Source organism: Equus przewalskii, chromosome 5, assembly GCF_037783145.1.
Source record: "Equus przewalskii isolate Varuska chromosome 5, EquPr2, whole genome shotgun sequence".
In the NCBI taxonomy this organism is placed as follows: domain Eukaryota; kingdom Metazoa; phylum Chordata; class Mammalia; order Perissodactyla; family Equidae; genus Equus; species Equus przewalskii.
The window spans coordinates 670850-688600 of NC_091835.1; the positions used below are offsets into that span (position 1 = coordinate 670850).

The following is a 17751-nucleotide window of genomic DNA, read 5'->3' on the forward strand; positions in this document are numbered from 1 at the left end:
CTTCCCTTGTTTATTTTACTTTAGTACAGATCTTAAAAAGTAGTATTTTTCTGTGTAATGTAAAATCTAATACGCAATCCACATGTACATTTCTCAAGTTGTTAAAAAACGTCCTCTATGGGTCGTAGTTTCTTCACATCAGTGCACATGCTGAAATTGGGTATTGTCTCCTAAGTTTCTTATAATTTATAAGAGTTCAATTTCATGACATTGACTTGTTAAATAAGACTAGACCAGGTGTCCTGCACTTTAGGGAGCTGTCTGGTTACTTTGTAGTATAGCATTTTACTTGTTCTTCTGTCCCTGCATTTGCATCAAACACTAAGTTAGAACTATCAGTTCAAGTAAAACATTTTACATTTTAGGTAATGTGTATTTCATAGTGCATCTTGTTAAGAGATACAAGTTTCCCTGTTTCAGCACATGTGTATGAAAGTTCCTCAAAAGCTAGGTGACTCTGGTTGTCTTAAGAGTGAAGCACTAAAAAGCATAGTGAAGTCTCTGGACGAGGGGTTGGAGTTGGTTAATTTTGTGCCGCACTAGTTTATGAGACAGTGATTATCGGGTAGTGAGTTGGTCTATTATGGTGGGATTACTGGAGACAGCAGAGATAAATGTGTTAAATCAATCACGTATAAATCCAGTCCAGTACATCTTGGATGAAATTAGTTTCTGATTTATTGGTACATTGACATATTACATCTGGGGAATACTTGACCAATGTATATAGTGTTATATCCAGTGGAACAATGAACAAGAACCAAAAGAGTATATAGATAATTTGCTATTTAATATATTTCCAATTAAGTCTTTTTAATCATTATTTGCAATAATTATGGAAACTATCCTGTCCCAAATTCCTACAATAAACCCCACCTTGTATTACTAGAAGATATTTCTGTTGATCATCTTGGAACTATAAATTCCTAAGGGAAACTGAACTAGGTGGTTGAGTTACCTTTGAATCTCATCTAATTTCTCAAAATTCTGAAGAAGCTTCAGTGAATCGACACCTCCACAGTAGGTACCAGAAATGGTAATAAATTTCTTTAAGGCAACCTTGTACTGACATATTTTGAGTCAAGAACAGAACCTTGGAGACTAAGTCCTGTCCAGGAGGACAGCTGGTAGAAGACAACTCGAGGCAGGGAACATAGGAAGGAAATCCTCAACTGCCACACAGTGGATGGAAGCCCAGTCCACACGTAATTCTGAATTGACTACATGAATATGCTGTCTAATGCCCGGAGGACCGTGGATGTTCTGTGCAGCGACTCTTCTGGATTATTGACTCCCACGGGGCAGGAGTTCTTTGGACATCAGGATTTTTTATTTTCAGTTTTTAGTTCTAGTGCTCATATCCTCATTTTAACCTACCTAATGCTGTTTCACTCAAGTGTCTTTTCTTCCTTCCCTGTAACAGCTGTGCAGAAGATTCTGACCTTATCTGAGGCTTGCAAGTAGGAGAATACCCATTCCTCCATTGATTCAGAGAAGTATTATGTACTAAAACAAATGGAAAGAAAGGAAATGTGATGTTTTAGTTCCTTAACACAAACAGATAATGAACATGTTAATCTGTCTTTACTTATATAACATTGCAGAATTTTAATATACTAGATCAAAATTACATGCAATGAAATACTGATGTATCAAGATGGAATATTCCTAAACTGAAAATACCCAGAGTAAGATTTCTTAAAAACATCTTCAGGAAATGCCCAATTTCCTGTATTTGCTTCATTACTTGAAGGGGATGAAAAGGAAAAGTGATCTGTTCTCAAAGTCTTAATTGCAGATTTTTATAGAGACGATTGGTTCACATCTGTAAATCCTGGCTGAATTTGATCTGGATCTGTGTGTTAGTTTCTGCTCACCCTTAAATCTGGAGATAATTCAGGACCAAGTAAGACTCTACAGAATCAGAACAGACTGGGACTTCTGGAGAGCCAGGACCGATTCCATCCACCTCTGAGAGTGACTAGCACCATTCTTTCACTGTTTTAAAACAATGAGTTTTTTAAAACTTTAAGTCACTTAATATCTCTTTGCCTTGGTTGTCGTATCTATAAAATAGGAATAAGAGCAGCTATCCTGGGATTATGAGGATTAAATGAATTGATTTCTGTAGCAGACATTAGAAGGATATCTGACATGCTAAGAATTCATTAAATGTTAGTTTCATCATGATTATTGTTGTCTGTGTGAACCCCAAGTTTCCAGTACTACATTAGTAACCAAACTGGCTTCTTTCTTGAAGGGTTTGGAGATGTGGAAAGGAATAGAAAAAAGAAATGTAGGCTGAAGTGCCGGATTCTCACCAACACTGGAAAAAAGAGCATGGCCTACCACCAGTGACCTGGGCTTTGATTTCAAGATGGCAAAGCACCCTACAAATGTTAGACAAAATTTTTACATACACAGACACATGCACAGACCTGCCCATACACATCCACATTAGCAAGCGAAAAAAGGAACTTGTAAGTAGAGCAGAATTTGTGAGGAATCTCTGAAAGACTAATACCAATATGGAATTTGACTGAAGAGCAAACTCTGCGCAGGAGGCCGTGGGAAAGTACTGCCAGAAAGATGTGATCAACACCAAAGGGGCTGCAGACCTGGAGGAAAGGGAAACTGGGAGCAGGACAGCTGTCTGGTGCAACTGCAGGCTGGCTACACGTGTTGATACCTCAGGCGGGCTTCTTGATGAGATTTACAGATAAAATCTGAGAGCCTTGAAGAGAGAAATGGGTGGAGAGAGAAGGCAATGTGCCCCACTTTGAAACCTGCCCTGCCCCTCCCCAGCTGCCTCTGAAAATAGGAGTGCAAATCGGCCCCTTCCATGACAAGGGTCCCATAAGTAGCTGTGGCAGGTTAGCCTTAACAGCGACTCTCTCCTGTAAATACGAGCACACAACCAGGACTCCAAAACATGCTGACACCAAGAAACAAATGAGGTGCAAACAAATGCAAGAACCATCTCAAGAAATAGTTAATGGGTTCACAGAATACACGTTAATAGGTTTTTAAAGCAACTAATATTGCCTAGGGAAATCTCAGAAATGGAGTATTGCTTAAATTTAAAAACAAAATAATCACTAACTGAGCTGAATAGAATGGACACAGCTGAAACTGACAGTCATTGGGTTGGAAGAGAAATCCACAACTCAAAGGAATAGAATGATGGAAAACATGAAAGAAAAAAAGGAAGACAAACTGAATTGGGGTAAGAGAGGAGAGGATAGAATGAATGGGAGGCAATATTCAAAGAAATGATAGCCAAAAACGTTTTCAGAATCAATGATGTTAACCGTAAGATTTCAAGGAGTGTCAAACAAAGCAAATGAAAAAAAAATTATACAGTACATGACAATGAAGCTATCCTAAAAGTTACCAGAGAAGGAATAAAAAGTACTGCAAAGGAATGAGAATGAGGTTCACATGAAGCAAAACTAGATACAGGAAAACTGACTTCAAAGAGCTCAGGGGAAATGTTAGGCAGAATTCTAAGATGGCCCCCAAGATTTCTTACCACCCCAAAAAAGGAATGCGGAGAAAGATGTTAAATAGGAAAATAAGATGGCAGGCGTAATTCTCAACTCATTGCTAAGAAAGGGTAACCAGAATTGTGAGAGGTTTTAAAATGTGTATGTGCCTGGCACATGTGGTTCCAGTAGTGCCTACATTTGTTTGAATGGAAACATTTTTGGAGTATTGAAGCAAATTCCAGACAATTTACCCTTCTAAAAGCTATTCACCACTCTCCTTAAAGCACATCTAACTTTGTGAAGAAAACAACCTTCACATAGGTGATACTTTTTATTGAGTTTTACTCAAAAATTTTCTTTACATTTATCATTCTTACTCTTTTGTATCTTGCAAGGTTACAATGGACTCTTGAAACAGTAGGAAATACATGATAATTCAGAATCTAACTGCACACATTCTGCTTACCTGTCTGTCTATAATCACCCTCCCAGACCTTCCATTTTTGCTTTCCCAAATCCTCTCCTGGATTCCATCCTAAAACCCCACCTTGACCAGGTCTTGTATTTCTCCTGCTTTCCCTTTCTCCCTTTCATTCATTCATTCAGCAGCTTTGTAGAGAGCCAGTTACACGCTGGGCACTGTTACAGCTCGGGGTCACAGTGGTGAGCAAAAACAGCCACACTCCCTGCCCTTGATGTAATTTACAAGCACTATCTTAAAAACTGCAACTAATGTGATAGAGAAGTACTATTGAGAGAAGTTATGAGAGTACATAATAGAGAACTAGCAAGAGAGCCCTAGCAAAGGCTTCCCCAAATAAAGTGATCGATTTCACAAATGAACAGCAGCAGCTGATGGCAAAGGGAAGGAAAGAATGGTACATCCAATGGCCCAAGGCAGCAGGGAGCAGGGTGGATCTGGCACCTGAACAGCAGCTGGTAGCGGAGAGTAAGATGTGAAAAACTACCAAAAGGCAGCCAGCCTAGGCAGGCAGAGTTTTAGGGGTCCTCTTTGGAGACTTGTCTCTGTCAAATGTTTCAAAGGAATGGAGGTGGGGATCAGGTGTGAGAATTAGATTTGCATTTTGAAAAGATCACAGGGATTGGAGGGAAAAATTGATTAGACTATTTCAGCAGTATAGATGAGGGATCATTAGATTGGACTGTGAAAGGGGTAGAAAAGATAGAGCAGCAGATTTGAAATGAGATGGTGTTGACAATTGGTTTAGATATGAAGTGTGGGTGAAGGCTGAGTCCTAGATTTCTGGCTTGCTTATGTGGGTTGTGCTATTCTTTTGCCTGGCCACGCTAAAAAACAACTTTATTTTGACATAATTTCAGACTTAAGAAAACCTGCAATCGTGCAAAGAACTCCTATATTCTCTTTACTCAGATTGCCCAAATGTTAACATTTTGTCACATTTGCTTTATCTTTTTCAGCTCTGATGAAATGAAGTTGCGGACATGATGCCCCTCTACTCTGAATACCTCCATATGTTTCAATAAATACATCCAATATCTCAAAAACAAGTGCATTCTCTTATATAGCCACATGGTCAAAATCCAGAAATTAATACTATTAGGTAACTGTAGACCTTATTCAAATTTCACCAATTATTCCTATACTATTCTTTATAGAAAACTCTGCTCACTCGCATTCACTTGTCAGGTCTCCAAAGTGGTCTTGTGTCCGAAGCAGTTCCACTGCCTTGTCTCTCATGACTGAATATTTTGATGAGTACGGACCCTTAAGTTGGCTTTATCTGGTATTTCTCATGATTTGCAATTAATCTATTCACTCTTCAGTCCTCTACAATTCTCCTTTTCCTACTTCCTTTTTACCTGAAGTCAGCAGTGCTGTTGTAATTGCCAACTCTAACGGACACTACAGATCAAGTCCAAGCTCTGGCAGAGCACACAAACCTCCATCTACTCGCCTTCACAGTTTACCCTGCATGAATCCCAGGCGAAGCGTATACCTGAACACATCACACCATTGTAAAACCTTATCATTCAATAAGGGCCAACAATATTTGAATCACCTGGGATCTTGTTGGAAATGCAGAATGTCAGACCCTATTCCACTTACTGAGTCTAAGGCTATTCCCCAAGTCATTTGAGAAGCTGATTTGGAACACTTCCCTCTTCTTCCTCTAACTTGGAATGAAGTACATAAAGTTACCGTTGGTATCGTCTTCCTGGAGTTCCTTGTCTTGTTCTTTTTCCCAACAGCCTTAACATTCTCCCTCTGCCTTCCCTTAGGCAGGATTATCCACGCCCTCTTTTTAGAACACCTGTATCGTGTCTGTGCTCATCACATCATTTAATAGTTATTGGTGTGTCTGTTCCCCTGTAAGATTTTAATTCCTTTGACTTCCTGTGATTCTCCCTTGATTCTTCAGCACTTAACAGTCTGCCTGCCCGCAGAGTTTGCTCAATAGATGCTGGACTCTAGTTTCACTTAATTCTGTAGAAATCTTTAACAGTAAAAATAAAAAACTAATGACCAGCTATTTAAGACAGATATTTACATAGGATGAAAACTAATTAATGCTTAATTATCTGTGTTGGGAATGGTATGGAATGAGAAGATAGGGCAGAGACTGGGATACAAAAGAATGCGTCACTGATTTGCCTAATATGACTGCAGCATTCAACTCAAATGTCTTCCATTCCTAACTCTTAATTTCCTATTACTAACATGTCATTACATTGTTGATACATAACTATTAATTTTGTGTCTAACACATTTACATTGCCCTTTTTATTTTTTGAGGAAAATTAGCCCAGAGCTAACATCTGCCACCAATCCTCCTCTTTTTGCTGAGGAAGACTGGCCCTGAGCTAACATCCGTGCCCATCTTCCTCTCCTTTATATGTAGGATGCCTGCTACAGCATGGCTTGATAAGCAGTGCATGGGTGCCTAAGTCCGTGCCCAGGATCTGAACTGGCAAACTCCAGGCTGCCAAATCGGAACGTGTAAACTTAACCACTACGCCACTGGGCCAGCCCCGGCCCTATTTTTTAAGTCAGATAAATAACACCAACATTAGAGGAAATGTAATCATCTAACCTCACTCATCTCACAGCATATAACTTCATTTTTGCATATTCCTTTTCAGTCATACGTACATACATTTCATATTCATATTCCAAATGTTACAATTTCTACTTGCATATATGTATAATTGTAATTTTTTAATCTGATAACTTCATTATTTTTTAAGATGCTTGTCTAACATTCCTCTGATTAGAGACAGTACCATTTAACTGTTCCTTAGCTGTTTAGACCTAATTGTTATATTATTTCTATTATGGACATTCTTAAAATAATCATCTTTGTGCATACATTTTTTTCTTTTTTTAAAAAAATTTAGTCTCAGGATAAATTTCAGGGAGAATTATATCATGAAAAAACATAACCTATATTTTCCTGTACTTATTTAGTCTTTTCCCCTAAGTATAGGCAATTCTTCCTTGTCCTTAGTGCTTTCATTTTTTTTCTCTCTTTAAATGTTTTTTTTTTGTTGTTATTCAAATACGGTAACATTGGTTTATAACATTATATAAATTTCAGGTGTACATTGTAATACAGTTTTAATTCTGTGTAGACTACATCATGTTCACCACCCAAAGCCTAATTACAGTTCGTCACCACACACATGTGCCTAATCACCCGTTTCCCCTCTAGTAACCACTGGATAACTTCTTACTGTGGAAAAATTTCAACAAACACAAATGGAGACTAGAATAGTGAACTCCCATGCACCTGTCATTCAGCATTAACAATTTCAAACTCATGACCAATCTTGTTTCATCTCCCCACCCACTGCTTTTTGCTGAGTATTTTACAGCCAATCGCATACACCCTATCTTGTCATCTCCATATGTGTCACCTTGACTCTAACAAACAGGTCAAGTGTGTGTGTGTGTATTTATGCAACCACACCATTACTACAGCTAACAAAATTAACAGTTCATTAGTACCCAACAGCCAGTCCATGTTCACATTTCTCTGGTTGTTCAAAAACTGTGTTTGTGTGTATACAGCTGAGTTGTTCAAATCAGATCCCAAAAAGGGTTGCATTTGGTCGACAGAAGAATAAACACTTGTACATAGTCATAAATATACCATATGTAGAAGGAAAACTTTGTTTTTATATAATTTAACATTCTCTGATTTCCCACCTTTACATGAACTTACATAATAAAAGCTATGTATTCCACTGTGGTAAACAGTCAACCACATCCCTATTGTGCTCTTCAACTTGCTCCCAGTTTTTCACGATTACAAATAACATTAAGATGAATATATCTGTGCATCAAGGCGGTTGCATATTTAGGATTAGACTAGGTTCTTGGAAATGGATTGCTGGATCAGAATAGAGAACCAACAGTTTAGTAAACATTCATTGTGAGGAAATAAATGCAGTTTTTTCCTCAATGAGTTTATTTAAAAAACACGTAGTTTAAAGGCCTTGTCATGCGTTTCAGAGTACTTCCCAAGAGACTTCTATCAATTCTTAATGCTACCTGAAATCTTTGACGGTCCTGTTTTCACTACATAGTCTTGCCAGAATTGATTATAATGTTTAAACTTCTTAATGTAATCGGAAAAAACAGTAAATATTTAGCACAGTGTCTGGCACACAAGCGCTCAGTGAATGTTAGCTATTATCGTTTCCCTTATCATTAAATACACCTGGTTTTCCTTCTAATTCTTTGAAGATATTTTTAAGATTTCACTCTTTAATCATTTGGAATGTATTTTAATTTTCATCCATCTTACATTTGTTTTAATGTGCTCTATGAGGCAGAGATCTCATTTTATTTTATTTTTTTCCAGAAAGTCATTATTTAATGCCACTGATTACGGAAGAAACCTGGTTGTTTAAAGCATGGACTCTGAGCCAGACTGGTTGGATTTGAATCCTGGCTCAACTGTGATTGGGGGAAGTCAGTCAAGGAGAAACATAATAATAATACCTACCTTATAGGGTTGTGCAGATTAAAGTAATTAACAAATATAAAGCCTTTTGGCCAGTGCTGGCGTGTAAGGAATGCTTCGTAAGAACTGTTTGTTGGCACAATTTACTGATCAGGCCATCCTTTCCACACTGATAGGAAATACCACCTTTATCATATAATGAGCCCTTGGGTCTATCGCTAGGCTTTGATTAGTTCCCTTACTCTGGCTTCCATCAGTACCACAACACTTTAATAGTTACAGCTTTATAAATATACATAGATACATACTTATGTATATTTATAAATATACATATTTATAAATACAAATATACAAAGATACAGATGATATCTGACATCTTATTGATCTTTTAAAAATTTTATTGGCTATTTAACTTTCTCTCTGAGATAAACTTAAGAATAACTTTGTTCCAAAAGAAGAATATGTGATTCTGATTAGATTCTGATTAGAATTACATTATAAATTAATTTGGGGAAAATTGACATCTTAAGTCACAATGCTATCTTCTGACAGGAACAGGGTATTTCTCTCCATGTAGGCACACCCTCATGTTCCTCAGTAAACTTTTGAAGTTTTCCTCATGTAGGTCCCTGAAGTTTAATCTTAGATATTTCATATTTTCATTATCAGTATGTCTAGGATAATTTAGTCTTTTACATATTCTAACTGGTTATTACTGGCATTTATTTAAGCTACTGATTTTCATAAATGTATTTTAAAATCTCCTACCTTTCAGGACTCCAGTTCTAACAGGCATTCAGGTAATTCTTGAATTTTTGAGGTAGATGATTATTTCATCTGGAAATGTATGACTTTTTGATGTTGAGAAGATTTTAGCTTTGCACATAGTCAAAATATGTTGATGTTTTTCTGTCTTCTTCTGATTGCTTCCAAGCATAGACAATGTCCCCACACTCCCATTCAGAGTACTCATAAATGTTTCATTATAAATCTTCAAGTTTTTTGTAATTTTAGTGTTTTATGTAAAATTCATGGAACCAACTAGAATTTATTCTGATACATGATATGAAATAAGTGTGAAACTCTACCCTCAAATACTAACAATACTGTTTATTGACTAGTTCTCCACTTTCTTATTGATTTACAATTCTTCCCTTATATAATAAATAAGCTTTGTCTCCGCCTCATCATGGATCCATTTTCCTAAATGTAAGCAAAACAGAATCTACACCAAGAGATTTTTGTCATGTTTCCATATGTGGTTAGGCTAGATTCTCTCAAGATTTTTTCTAGCAATTCCTTTTACAGTCTCCTTTTTATTCATCCCAATGGGCTTAAGAATTGTTTTGTTAAGTTAACCAAATTCTATTACAACTTGAAGCTACATTGCATTAAATATGTAAACCAACAGGAAGAATTAATATCTTTATTAATCTTACCATCCAGGAATGCTGTTTCTCCATGTTTATTTAAATTTCTATTAATTTATCAATAACATTTCATAATTTTCATTCAATAAGTATCACACATTTATTTTAGGATTACTCCTGTAAATTTTTCTATTTGTGTGTGGTGTGATTTTTAAAACATGAATATTAAAAATTAAGGATTTACATTTATTCCTTTGTTGAATTTTATTTCCTTAGAAAGCAAAAATAGTATATGAAAGATGTAAACGGTATATAAGTACAAGATTTGTCAATGACATACCAGGTGATGGAGATATGATACAGTCTCCTACAAATTTATTTTCTGCAAGATCTCCTTTTACTTCAGTCTTTTTAAACAGTGTTTCAAAATGAAAATGAAGAGGCACATCTGGAAAAATCAAGTAAAAGTACTTTCAGTGAGCACCACTCTCCACAGACTCTAATATTACGATTGCTTAATTTCTATAAATAGCACATAAACTTAGAAAAATAAGCAAAAGCTTAAAAAGTCAGAACTATCAGAAGTGGCAAAATGCTGTTTCCAAGCATATCAGTAGCAGTATTTTCGAAATTGCTGGTCATATGTAGTAAATAAAAGCTAATGATGAACAACTTCATAAACTAAAACAGTACAGAAGATGAACAAAATTACAAATGTTAATAAATATTCACAGATGAAACAAATGTACCCAAGAGTTTAAGAAAAACATCCAACCAAACCTGGCTGACTCCAAGTCCATTCCACCACACCCCCACAAACTGCATTCGAATTAATGAGGGTTCCAAATGATAGAATTACATGGTTTTAATTACTTGAGGAGAAACCACTATAATTCAGATGCAACCTTTTATGAAAATATCGTTTCACAATCCCTTACTTTACTAATATTATGAATCACAAAATGAATCTACTTTACAAAGATTAAAACCTATTGACAAATGCTCTCTTCCTTTGAATAGAGACTTCGATGCTCAATTTGCTGTTTACATTCTGTACTCTCACAACCAAAAGAGAAGCTAAGTAACAAAGTAGATGTGCTTCACATTTATTAATTAGTTTTTTTCCTTCAATCAATGTAAAAGCAAAATCAACTTAAAAAGCAAAACACATTAGAAAAGGAACATTGACTTACTGAGAAATATTTCCATAAGCTCAACCATGTTAACACTAAAATGCTAAAAATTTAACACCCAAAAGAAGATCAGGGCCGGCCCCATGGCCAAGTGGTTAAGTTTGCACGCTCTGCTTCAGCGGCCCAGGGTTTCACTGGTTCAGATCGTGGGCGCAGACATGGCACCGTTCATCAGGCCATGCTGAGGCGGCATCCCACATGCCACAACTAGAAGGACCCACAACTAAAAAATATACAACTATGTACTAGGGGGATTTAGGGAGAAAAAGCAGAAAAAAAGAAGATCGGCAACAGTTGTTAGCTCCGGTGCCAATCTTTTAAGAAAAAAAAAAAATCAAAAGCTAGTTATTTCCCAATGTAAATCAAAATGGTCTCCGAGGAATTAAAGAATCAACTTGCAAAGATAGAACATTAACTCAGCATGTGACTAGATTAATTCTACGGAAACTGTTTAGTTCTAATATCCAGTGACAAAACAACTGATAAAATAAAATTTTATTAGATTCCCTATAATTATAGGATTAGATTTCACCATAGAAAATATCCAGAGTTACTTAGAAATTTTTGATAAGGAAGCTTACCTGATGGTAACGATAGGACAGAATGAAAAGAAGAATCTAACTCTGACACATGTTCTTTTAATATCTGAGACTTTGAATTGTGTCCACAGCTACTCCAAGTTGAAGCTGACTGCAGGCAAGGCATTTGCGTAGTATTTAAAAACGTTTCTTTTGAAGGCAAAGTCTACAAGAGAAAAAAAATCATTTAAAGACTTCATTTTTGCTTGAAAACTGAATCAGAGAGAGTAACATAAGTACAGTATCTGAATGACACCAGAAAGAAGTCCTGGCTTAGTAAGTCGGCTTGGAGAAAGAGCTTCAAAACAACATAGTGCGAGTGAGAGGAGCTCCTGAAGGCTGTGAGCATGATGAGATGTGACTACCCACTTTTCAGTTTTTCAAAGTGAAGGGCAATGTCTATGAAAATGGGTCTTTCTGCCATCTTATAAAATCACAATAAAGAGAAATGAGTTTGAGGAACTTTGCGTCAAAAGAAATGGTTACACACTAGATGGCGAGAACTGTAAGTGATGATGGACAGGTACGATGTTAAGATTAAGAACGGTGTATAATCTTTTCCTTCTTGCAACCTGTTAGAACTAATGAACGCATCTGGAGTCTCTGCCTAAATTCTAATGCCAGACAATATCTACACTGGAGTAACAGTGAAGTGCTGTGATTCTGTTCCACATAACTTAAAAGAAAACATCAAAAAGATATGACGAAACATGCAATATGTTAAGTGATTGAGTTTCTTAAGATAAAGTTATGATTTGAGTCCAGGAATCTCAAGAAAACCATGTTGCTAAATCAAAAAAGCTGGGTTGCAACATTTAAAAAAAATCATATTCTGTTTACATGCTGGATTAAAAAAATTTTTTTTCTGGTTATAAAATTAGTATAGAAAAAATCTATGAAATCGATAAAATATTTCAAAAATTAATAGAGTTCACTTGTATTCCTTCCCTCACTCTCACTTCTACCCCCTACAATAACATTAGGACTGATTTTAGTTTTTTAATGTAACAGATATCTAAAATGCTTATAATAACTGAGATCTTCAGATGCTATTTTTAAACATTTTTATTTTATAAACTTACATTAGGCTTGTCAACTTTCCTGAGTCTGAGTTTCCTGGCTAACTTTGGCTTTTTCTCTGAGCTTCCACAGCACTTAGGGCATACCTCTCTCTACCATGGCCTTCAATTAGAGTTCCTCTGGACTGTTCGCTCCTTGAACGTTGGACTGTAATTTGTACAATCCTCTATTCCCAGAACAGACACAGTCCCTGACATATAGTTGAAACTGGAATGCTGACCAACTGAATTTTACCTTATTTGCTTTCAAAAAAAAATCATGTGATAAAACATTTCAAATGTATATGTATGCCTGAGACTATTTCTTCCTATCAGAAAAAAGAAATACTCTCTGTTAACATACACTAAAATTTAGCAAGTAATGACTTCTGTTTACATGCCATTGGCCAACACTTAGGTCAGACAGTCATACTTAGCTGCAAGGATGACTGGGAAATGTGGTAATTATTCTGGATGGTTAAGTAAGTTGATGAGTTTTTATAAAAAGATATGATATGTGAATACACGATTACAAGAATGTGAGTCATTTCCAAGATTTATTCTAATGATGTTATATGTACATATTTATGGGAATAGTTGCTCTTTCTTACCTGTACAAGATGCACTGGTACTTTTGACTCACTCTAGAATTATTTGTTCTTTTGGTATAAAGACTATTTATTTGAAATTACAAAGAAAATATTGTGCTAACCTCCCCTGTCCCATATACGGCTAGAGTATTATGAATAAAAGGTGATAAAATCTGAATATTTACCATATAATTAGTTTTCTCTTGCAATTTTTCCAAGTCCAGGAAACCCATTAGCCAATTTGAAACTATCCTAAATAATTATGGAGACAAGTGAGGGACATCTAGGAAAAGGCCTTTTTTCCCCCTGCAGAGAAAGTGAAGCCCAGGAGGCTGAAAAGGAATGGATGGAGAAATAAGAGAAAAAGCAGGAGATTCTTGCCAATAAAAATCCAAATGTCTAGAGGGTGTGAGCAACAATATGATATGTTGCAAGAGATTCAAGCAAAATAAAGACCGAAAAGTATCCACTGATTTAACTTAAATAATGAAACATTTCATATAAACAAAAGAATATATATTTTATAGGGAAGGTATAAAATTATTCTTAAGAAACACCTATACTCACCACCCTTCTTTGAGAAACAGAAACACTGATACCTCCGATGCCTTCTCCTCCTACCCTGCCCATGTGAGCCTGTGGCAGCGATTGCTGCTTCCCCCCAACTATCTGTGGTCTCTTCTCCCTGTTTTAGAACTCCTGACTTTCAGCTGGGTACATTTCTCAGGCCTCCTTGCATCTAAAAATTACTGAATTCTAGCCAGAAGACCATGAAGAGAAATTATGTGTGGAACCTCCAGGAAGTGGCCGTAAGAAGGTCACTTATTCCTCTGCTCCTCTTGATACCTGAAACACAGCGTTGCTGCTGAGGTGCAGTAACCACGTGGATGAGGACAGTGCTCAAAAGATCAAACAGAAAGGCAGGAGGAGCCTGGTCTAGAGAGCCGAGGACAGCGAGGTTGTCACATCTAGAGGGTCTTCCATCTGCTCCAAGACGAGGAAATAAACCGACATCTTGTTTACGTCACTCTTTGAGGTTTCTGTCAAATGCAGCTAAACTCATATCTTAACTAACACAATGTGATTCCTTAATCATATTTTTCTCTCACGATTCCAGGAGTAACTGCTATGAATTTTATCATTTCCTTGGTTAAAATTTGCATTGTTCTGTTTACTATTTACGTTGATCACCTTTTCATACCTGTAACTGGCCATTCATGTTTCCTTCTTTTGGGAAATACATGTTTTGACGATTTTCTATTAGCATGTCTTGTTGATTTTTAAGTTTCTCTTTATATACTCTAGAAAGTTACAAATCCTTGCAGGTGCTATATATTGCTCCCTGAGTTTCCCTTTTCACTTTCTTTGTGATGTCTTTTGATCCACAGAAGTTCTTAACGTAAATGTTTCCTTTCTATATAGTTTGCACTTTTTTGTATCTTGATGAGGAAATTCTTCCCTCCTCTTAAGTCATAACGATATTCTTCCATTTTTTTTCCTAAGAGTTTTAAGATTTGCCTTTTGCATTTAGGTCTTTCCTTGAAATCTATTTTTTTATATAATGTGAGGTAGGGATCCAATCTCATTTTTTTTCCCTGTATGAATCACCAATTGACCTAACACCTTTTACTGAACAGTTAGTTCATTCTCCCCAAACTGATCTACAATGCTACCTGTGATATACCACATTCCATACATGTCTGGGACTGTTTCAGGGATCTCTGATGTTGTGCCATTTGTGTCTATGCTAATAACCAACGTCTTAATTACTACAACATTGAATATGTCTTGACATGTGATAGTGCAACTTTTTCCACCTCGTTCCTCAGGGGTGTCTTGGCTATTCTTGGCTTTCACTCTTACGTATAAATTTTAAAAACAGCTTAATTTTCACCAAAAACCTATAGATTTTGTTTGAAAATACACTGAATCTGTAAATCAGTTGGGAGATTTTTCATAGTTATCATGATTAAAGATCATCCAGTTCATGAATATAGCGTATCTTTTCATTTATTTAGATTATCTTTAATTTCTTTCAAAAACACTTTATAATTTTCTGCTCTAAAAGTCTTCACCTATTTTGTTAGATGTATTCCTAGGTAGTTTACTATTTATTGTTTCAATTGTAAGAGGAATTTAAAACTACAATTGAGTTTTATATATTGAACATGTCTCACAACTTTGCTAAACGTTATTCTAATAGTTTCTTTTAGTTTTTCATTATCCAAACACTTTATCTACAAATAATGACAGTTTAGCTTCTTTTATTCAACCCTAAAACCTTTATTCACTATTATTTAGGGTGTTTCAACCGTACTAGATGGGCTCACCAGTTCAATAATGAATAGAAATGGTCAAATGAGATAGTTTTGTTTCTGATTAAAAAGGAAATGCTTTTAATTTCTCAGAATTAAGAATGATGTGGATTAAGAATGATTGTAGGATTTTTTTTTGGTATATTCTTTATCAGAATATATTCCTAGTTTGCCAAAAGTGTTTTTTAAATATATTAATGTTGAGTTTAATCATATGCTTTTTGTGAACCTATTGAATTGATTATATGGCGTTTCTTCTTTAATCTATTTATGTGGTGAATTACATTAACAGATTTTTAAATGTAAAACCAAACTGGGATTCTTCTTGAGGAATCTTGCTAGGGGCTGATCAATTTTATTAACCTTTTTGAAGAACCAACAATTGGATTTATTTTCTATGATGTTTATCGAAAGTTATTGTATATGTATGTTTTTTTAATTTCATTGATTCCTATCTTGCTTTCTTTAGGATTAATAAAATATTTTGTTATATTTTTCCACTCTGTTAAGTGATATTTATACATTCTTTTACTTTTCTTTTAGTGGTTTCCCTAGAGATTACAATGTACATCCTTAACTTGATACTGACCCTGATACTGTTCCCTGACATTAAACCCAGCATATGTGGAGTTAAAACCAAAGCACTCTTTCCCTGCTTACTCCCTGGCTTCCTGGCTCCAGAATCCACTATCTGCCATGGAGACAGACACAGCCAAGGACAAGCACCTGGATTCATTATCTCCTCCCTGCAAAGAGATACAGGCTGGAGGGAAAGCTGCTGACCAGCAACATCATGGGCTCCCTCTTCTCTGTAAGTAGCCTCAAGGCCACACCCAGGCTGGTGGGAAAGCCCTGACCAGCAAGGCCATATGCTTCCCCTCCCCTACCTAAAACCCCAAATAAAAACCCCTCCTTTTAGCTTTTCAGAGAGTTTGGGATTTCAGCATTAGTTGCCCTTTTTCCTTGCTCAGCGCTGTGCAATAATGAAGTCCTACTTTCTTCCACTACACTCGGTGTCAGAGATTGGCTTGCTACACAACGGGTGAGAGAACTCACTTCAGGTTTGATATCAATTTGGTGACCCAGATGAGACCATGTCCCAGGGGAATGTCTCGCCTGTGGCACACCGGCCTCTGGCTAAAGGCCTCTCCTGGAAGTTGTCCTGCAGCTGCCTGAGCCCCTTGTCTCAGGGACAGCCCCAAGCGACTGGCTGCTAGCCAGACGTCGTTGGCCCACGGCGCTTTTGCTTTGGTGGTGGAGGAAACTAGGTTCAGGGCTTAGCAAGACATCTCTTGTAAGTAGCTGGTAGTTTTTTTTTTTTTTGTCTTTATGTTAGTTAACCTTTTCCAACAAGACTGGCCAAAAATAATGGGTACCTGGCAGCCCCCTGGGCTCCATTTGTTTTGAAGTCGTGACGCCCTGGCCAGATTTTGGTAAGGCCCCAAGTGTGCAGACCGAGGTCCCTTGTCCTTGCTCATTTGGGAAGATCTGCATAGTGGGTCTTCATTTCTTGGGTGGCCCATGAGTGTAGGACACGGACTAAGCTGGGACTGGAACCACTTTGGTTTTGGTTTTAGTCTTTGTTTTGGCTTCTGTTTGTGGCCGAGGGTTTTTCGGAAAGTGTGCTTGTTGGATATTTGTTGTTTATTTGTCTTTCCTTTTAAAAGTGTTAACATGGAGGTGCTGCATCTATTCTACCTAAGAGCCCCTTGGGAGAAACTGGCTGACTGGTTGACCTATAGCTATAAGGCAATGTCTAAAGAGGGATGATTTTCTTTTGTAATACCACGTGCCACAATATTCTTTAGACTCCAGAGAAAAAAATGACCAAACAATGGATCCTTAAGTTGGGAAACTTTTTAGAGAGCTCTCATGATAAACAGCTGTTTTATTGGTACGTATTAAAAGGAAAATACAATGACTAGTCTTAAAAATTTAATCAAACTTGGGGTCTCAGCTTCTTCTCATGGTCTTACAGATGCTAATGAAAACATTAAGTTAACAAAGAGAAATCAGAAAGGGAAGAGTCACAGGACTCATCCCAACAGGATGAAAATCTTTAGCTAGTTATTAAAAAGAAAAATGGGATAAATCGAACAGACATGAATAAAGTTAAAATGAAGGTTTTAATAAAACACTATCTAAGGTTGGATGAGCTAAAAGGATCCCCCTATTGGCCCCCCAACATTAAAGTACATCAGACAAACCTG

The 17751-nt window shown here is 36.6% G+C and overlaps 1 protein-coding gene and 1 long non-coding RNA gene across 14 annotated transcripts in view; one reads left to right on the forward strand and one right to left on the reverse strand.

Annotated features, from left to right (window-relative positions):
• Nucleotides 1–17751, reverse strand: part of KANSL1L (KAT8 regulatory NSL complex subunit 1 like) — a 137346-nt gene that overhangs the window by 8883 nt on the left and 110712 nt on the right. For 10 of the 13 annotated variants that reach the window (XM_070619818.1, XM_070619816.1, XM_070619810.1 and 7 more), the window contains 3 exons: nt 11582–11744; nt 10148–10255; nt 1378–1506 (listed from right to left, as the gene is read on the reverse strand). In XM_070619818.1, coding sequence (XP_070475919.1) covers nt 1378–1506; nt 10148–10255; nt 11582–11744 — 400 coding nt within the window. The remainder of the gene's footprint in view (nt 1–1377; nt 1507–10147; nt 10256–11581; nt 11745–17751) is intronic. The other 3 variants (XM_070619815.1, XM_070619814.1, XM_070619813.1) reach the window with 1 other exon arrangement.
• LOC139083447 (uncharacterized) lies at nt 3646–10056 on the forward strand. The gene is made up of 2 exons (XR_011540152.1): nt 3646–5071; nt 8336–10056. It is a non-coding gene; the product is annotated as an uncharacterized lncRNA (long non-coding RNA).